Genomic DNA, 7,500 nt, shown 5'->3' with positions numbered 1-7,500 from the left:
TAATTCATTTGGCTTGCAAATCTCCAACCATTTATAATCAATAACAAACTTTAATTTTTCTTATCCCTTGAGTTGCAAAAAGTGAAGAAAAAATAAGTAAAAAGATTAAATCAAAGGAGCTGTATACACCTACAAATATTGAAATTCCATTAGTTTTTATCACAAAATCATCATTGTGGATTTTATAGAAGTTAAGGTAACTCCTCCACGGCATCTGTGCGCCCACCTTGCCCACACCGATAAAATTTATTTGCGCAACAGATATTTTGTAATGCAAATTTTCTTCATCAGAGTTTTTGAAAATTCATTCAACAGTTGTGCAACAATGCAATATATATAGTCAGTCTCTAGTACATTGTTACTGCTCATAGCCTCTGCTATTCATGAGTGACCTATATAACAAGGGAGGAAAGGTTTTTATATAAGACACCTCCAAGAGGTATCTTTAAAATACGAACAATGTTATTATTATTATTATTATTATTATTATTATTATTATTATTATTATTATTATTATTATTATTATTATTATTATTATCTCTCAGAATCTCTTCCTATTCTCAAAAACATTTAATGTCTTGTTATTCAACAGTACAGAGACAGTATTTTGCTTCTTTCTCTGTTTACCGCTGCTTACTATAGTATTTAACTAGTCACCTTGATAGACACTCAGGAAGTATTTTTCTTGCGTACAGATGCCTCGCGTTTTTTATTGAAAATAGAGATTACGTTCAATATTCTTAAAAACTACTTATTGTTGAATAAATATGCTTTCAGTTTAATCTGCTAGAATGTTTAAACCACAAGAGTCCTGGGGTGATGTCGAATGTGTAAATATAGGCCTACAATTTATTGTAATACATTTTAAAAGTCTGCGTAGTTAATAATAATTTGTGTGTAAAACTCTAACCCTATTTTATATAGGTTATACTGGCAGAAAAAACTACCAGAACATTAATTCTAAAATATCTGTTTTTGGATATTGAGGTAATAATTGAATCACATGCTACACGTAGTATACTAAACGTCCATTTTCTCTCTCTCTCTCTCTCTCTGTCTGTCTCTCTCTCTCTCTCTCTCTCTCTCTCTCTCTCTCTCTCTCTCTCTCTCTCTCTCTCGTGCTTTTCCTCCACTGCTGTTTATTTTGTAACTTCATGTAGAGTCAAAAGCTTATAATAGTGATTTAAATTATTGGGGTACTAAAATGGTAGCTCCTTAATAGATTCCTTAATTAGCTATACGATCTGCACGACAGATTTGAAAGTAAGCAAAGAGTACTTATAAATTGTTTAGCAACAGTCGCTATACACTCACAACGAAATGGGGATAGATTTTCTGAAGTGCCGGCAACAGTTTCAAAATTGTTTCGCGACAGATGCGCAATGGAATGGGAAGGATGTAGCATTTATAGAGCAACTGTATCGAGACAGTATTGATGAAATATGTTTAAATGCCATTAATAAACACTGCATTGGGTCAATCTCAGGTTACTGCTCTTTTTTCTAATACACCTGACAACATAAAGTTAACCGGAAAATTCTTCGTAACTCAAGGGGTTAGCTACTTTATATCAAACCTTTGTCACTTATCAATATATCTATTAATGTTCAGTGGCAACTTTCCACCTGGTGAGGATATAAGAGACTCCTTAGCTAGGTAAAGAAGCTCTTCTAGGAGAAGGACTCTCCCAAATCAAACCATTGTTCTCTAGTCTTGGGTAGTACCATAGCCTTTGTACTACTGTATTACAATAGAGCTCTCTTGCTTAAGAGTACACTCAATTCTATCTGTTTCCTTAATTTCTTTCTTCACTGGGTTATTTTCCATGCTGGAGTCCTTAATAATAATAATAATAATAATAATAATAATAATAATAATAATAACAATAATAATAATAATAATAATAATAACAATAATAATAATAATAATAATAATAATAATAATAATAATAACAATAATAATAATAACTGAACCAGCGACAGACTCCAAGTAAACGGAGAAGGACGTGGGAATCTTGACCTAGTATCTCACACCTTAAGAGACGCAGTTGACTCAAAGTTTCTGTCTCATATATAATGCTCGTTTATATTGCTAAGTCTATATACCTATAGACCTTTGTTTTACAAACCTACGGTTTAGTAAGTTCATTGTCCTATCCTCCTTCCACTTCATATATATCAAACAATCAATGAGATTTCCACAATTTCAGTCTACCAGTCATTCAATGATTGGATGAGATTTGCAACAAATAATGACAACTCGTAACCGTCAAGATGTAGAAAAGCAATAAGATTATTTGATAGAATATGATGTTTTATATATATATATATATATATATATATATATATATATATATATATATATATATATATATATATATATATATATATATATATGCATACATATATGTATATATAAATATACATATATACAGTATATAGATATATATATATATATATATATATATATATATATATATATATATATATATATATGTGTGTGTGTGTGTGTGTGTATATATATATATATATATATATATATATATATATATATATATATATATATATATATATGTATATATATATATATTATATATTTATCTATATATGCATATATATATATACACACACACACACACACACACACATATATATATATATATATATATATATATATATATATATATATATATATATATATATATATATATATATACACACTATAAGCACTAGTAACAAGTTGCTGGTTTTAAAATCCCAAGGAAAAGTTTCCGCATTAAACCGACGGGATTAAATTAGGTGTATAATAATGTTTGCAAAGATTGGGAGACATTGCACCTGGTGTTACAACCACAAGTCTTTGACAACGAAAATAGAAAATGGAAAAAAAAAAAAAACCGTTTTCAGCCACCTGAAATTTTCTATGTGTAATGCCACTCAGCGTGAAACATACAATAAATACATTTTGTATAAATTGCTTTTGTTGTTCTTTATGTGAAAATAAAGTAGACCTTTACATCTGATCAATGATATTATTATTGTAAAAGTACGGTAGGCATATATTATATCAATGTGATATTACTACTATTATTGTTGGTTCAACATATTAAAATATGGAATATATTCAAGTGATAAAACTTACGAAGTTATTAATCTATAAAGAAAACTTCCGCGGACTACTTCTATGTAATAAGAACTCCCATAAAGCGTATATGAAAATAAGAGAATAACCAAAGTGAAAATGAATGAAATATGAAACAATTAATGAATAGAATGACAAGTCGTAAAACGTTAAAGTTTTCCATATGAATTCCAACTGTTACATATCACTTGGAACTACGAATCAAATAATTAACAATACATCTTGTATTGACTGTCCGTAGGCCTACTGCCCAACAATTAAATTTCATTTGACTTTAATGAGATAAAGTTTCACGTGAAGGAAATCAACGTCCCATCTCTTTGAATGGTCACACAGGCACACGCCCACACACACACACACACATACAGAGAGAGAGAGAGAGAGAGAGAAAGAGAGAGAGAGTAAACCAAAAGAATTTTGCTGCATACGGCAATACAGAGAAAGTATAGGTTGCGTTACAATAACATTAAAAGAACAAAATAGCGTTGTCTATGGTCGTTACGATATTAACTATCCATATCGTTCAACGACAGCCACAACGTCTTTTTTTTCTTTATTAAAATTTTGACTAATAAATATGACTTACAATTTAATACATAAACGCTTTTCACGATGAGATATTCCAAAACCTAGAGTTCCCTAAGTAAACGATTTAATTTCCCAATTCCAATATATATCAAGTTTGAGTAAGATTATTTTTCAATTTTATTTTACTCTCCCATTGTTCAGTTTTTACTACAACCTTGTAAAATATCTTGGCACTATGTTTTGTTTCAGATTCAACAATAGCGATACTTTCCTTAGTATCCACTACATTATTTCAAACCTTTGTCACTTATCAATATATTTATTAAATCTATATTTGCTGTCATTAGCTAATGTCTTTTTCAATCGTTTTGCTAATTATGTTCCTCTATTAATTACAGAGACCATGATCATGGAGACACTTCGGGGGTTGAACACCAGTTCGAGTCCCCACACTTCACCTACCAAGAGGACTTTTGACGTGGCATTCCTCACAGGGGCACGAGATACCCATGCCCTAGAGTCTTCGAACGACATCACCAGTACTTCTCCAGCTAAAGTCAGCCGCACAGGGACCCTAAAAAGTTCTTCGTCCTCTTCCTCCACATCGTCTTCGTCATCGTCAACATTATCTTCAGTATCCCTGTCCCTCACAACGTCATCCCCGTCACCTACAAGGCCCAGTCATTCTCCTCCAAGAGATGACATCACCCCAGGCAGCGCTTTCACTAAAGTAACCAGGTCCCAAGGATCGTCATCCCCTAACTTCACATCAGCGACGTCCTCCTCATCCACCCTCGATGCCCTCAGTAGTACTTGGCCTCCTGTCTCTGCTTCCTTCAGCGCCGTTAGTACGTTACTTAACAGTGGGAAGTCTTTAGCACCCCTTCTAGCGGCTCCTGGGTTTATACCCCCGGGCTTAGCCCCATTTCTCCCGCAAGCGGTGCCCGATCGCCTGAATAACAACCTGGTGGAGGAGTACCTAAAGTCACAACATCAGTTACTAGAATCAAAATCTTCAGGAGATCTAACTGCCAGCGAAGCCCTTTCCCGACTGAGATCGTCCATGTACCCAGCAGATCCTTACAAGCTCCCTTTCTCCTCCCTGGCTTACCCTCTCAGCAGTCCTCCTTCTACAGACACATCCAAACTGGCTTCTGCGGCCGCTGCAGCAGCGGCTGTTGCGTCCACACCTTTCTTGCCGCAACCGTCCGTCTCTGCTCTCATGCCCCCTTCCTTCTCCACCTTAGGGTTGTCGTCGCAAAACATCTGCGCCAAATGCAACATTTCTTTCCGCATGACGTCCGACCTGGTGTACCATATGAGGTCGCAGCACAAGAGGGAGCCGGACCCTTATAAGAAACGTCGCGACGAGAAACTCAAGTGTCCGATCTGCGGCGAGACCTTTAGGGAGAGGCACCATCTGACCCGGCACATGAGCGCCCACCAAGATAGAGACGAAGAACAATCCAAATGAATATTTATATGGAATCTAAAACCAATCACATCGTCCTCTCCACTTCTATAACCTCCGTCCCCGATTTATCCATCTGCGTTTGATATTATATACCATTCAGTCATCTATAAAATTCAAACTAATGTATAGCATAATTTAATTTCACGAATGGAATAATTTATTCTTCTTGATGACTAAATTGTTTTATTTAGAAACAGACATCTCTTCAGTTCCACTTCAACATCCATTTCACCTAAAACATGCTATCAAATTAACCAAAAGTTACATTACATCCAAATCCTGCTATATAAAATCAATGTGAATCCACTTAAATCTCACTTCATTGTATTTCGAATCTCGCAACACAAGTGAAATATATGAAACCTTGATATTATTGTAAATCCACCCTAGAATGGACGCCCATCTTTTATTGAAGACATTTTACCATATGACGCACCATTTTTGGGGATTTTAAGAAACAGATAAATTAAAGCCTCGTGCCGAAGGTAACATATTATCGTACAGAACTTACCTCACGAAAAGAAATCCTGAGCTTGGAAAACTGTTTATATATATATATATATATATATATATATATATATATATATATATATATATATATATATATATATATATATATATATATATATATATATATATATATATATATATATATATATATATATATATATATATATATAACACCGATGCTAGAAAAGAATTATAAAACAGTGTAATCGCCGTATACAAAGGTGTAACTGAGTGTCTAGAAAAGATCCAGAAAAATATTAACAAAAGAACTGAAATTTAATATAATTCGTTGCCAGATCTGTTCTGTGTTTTTGCATAGCTGGAACAAAGTTTAGTTCAGCAATGGAGCCCACTGTTAAACATGGAATCCGAAGCATCCCCTTCACGAACACTTTCGTACATCGATCTTTTATATAGACTGGAAACCGGATCCTTAATGACATTAACAAAAAGGATCGTTATACCTCTGGATCTGTAACAAACAAATGAGCTTCTGTTACTAAAACAGATCCTAAAGACAAATATACCAAAGGACCTTAATCATAAGAATGAACCCTTTTCCTTTTTATTGCTAGAGCTTCATAGACATACTGTAGATTTGTAAATACTGTAGATCTCGTTAAATTGTGTATTTTATTGTATTTTATGTAAATAGACAAAGATTGATTTTCTTTTTATTATATTTCAATTTCTTTATTTTATCTCGTCTCGTCATGCAAAGCAGTGTGGTCTCTGTGTAAAGCGGGTTCTGTCAGGGCTGCACTAAAATCTAGTCCCTGCAAGTGAACACACAAGTAACACTTTCTCTCTCTCTCTCTCTCTCTCTCTCTCTCTCTCTCTCTCTCTCTCTCTCTCTCTCTCTCTCTCTCTCTCTGCAAACCATGTATATGTTACCGGAATTATTTTGAAAATTTTCTCCTAGAAATATAAAGAAATAACAAATGAATATGGAAAAATAGTAAATTCACTAGAACAACACACGTATACAAAAACATACTTATTAATTATATATATACATATATATATATATATATATATATATATATATATATATATATATATATATATATATATATATATATATATGTGTATATATATATGTGTATGTATATATATATATGTATATATACATATATATATATATATATATATATATATATATATATATATATATATATATATATATATATATATATATGTATATATATATATATGTATATATATGTATATATATATATATATATATATATATATATATATATATATATATGTATATTATATATATATATATATATATATATATATATATATATATATATATATATATATATATATATATATATATATATATATATATATATATATATATATGGGCATTCCCATATCCCACATTACAACACAAGCGAAAATCAGTCCAAGAAAAGAGCCCGCTCACAAAAAAGGACCTTTGCCTCACAGTGCAATAATAGTGTAAATACAAGTTATGTCTTTTAAATTTTATGTAGCAATAGGTGCATGTTGGTGTGAAATTTTTGATAAGTGCTGGCTTCATACACGAGAAACCCCAAGGTATAAGAAGGGAAGAACATCACTTGCTAAATACTGTACTACAACACCGGTGTTATTCATTGCAAAATTGGTGTCGTGGACTGGTATGTCGTGAAGTACAACTTACATTGCTATGTACTTTAGACATCACAGGCCATGAGAGTATATGAGACATATACTAAATAATGAGTTGTCAACAACTGATTTCATAATACCAGTAGTAACATCATTTAAGACTTTAAATTCCATGATTGAAAATTATGTACCTTGGACCGACGATTGTATTAAGCTTGAAAAGC

General features: G+C 32.3%; 1 protein-coding gene across 1 annotated transcript in view; it reads left to right on the top strand.

The window, feature by feature from the left end:
* Positions 1–5,679, top strand: part of LOC137632251 (PR domain zinc finger protein 8-like) — a 13,735-nt gene extending 8,056 nt beyond the window's left edge. Inside the window, exon 2 of the mRNA XM_068364141.1 lies at positions 4,068–5,679. Within this exon, the coding sequence (XP_068220242.1) occupies positions 4,073–5,143 (1,071 nt within the window). The 5' untranslated portion in view covers positions 4,068–4,072 and the 3' untranslated portion in view covers positions 5,144–5,679. The remainder of the gene's footprint in view (positions 1–4,067) is intronic.
* Positions 5,680–7,500: the final 1,821 nt, after the last annotated feature.

Source organism: Palaemon carinicauda, chromosome 41 (assembly GCF_036898095.1).
Source record: "Palaemon carinicauda isolate YSFRI2023 chromosome 41, ASM3689809v2, whole genome shotgun sequence".
Taxonomy (NCBI): domain Eukaryota; kingdom Metazoa; phylum Arthropoda; class Malacostraca; order Decapoda; family Palaemonidae; genus Palaemon; species Palaemon carinicauda.
This window is presented reverse-complemented; position numbering and strand designations above follow the sequence as displayed.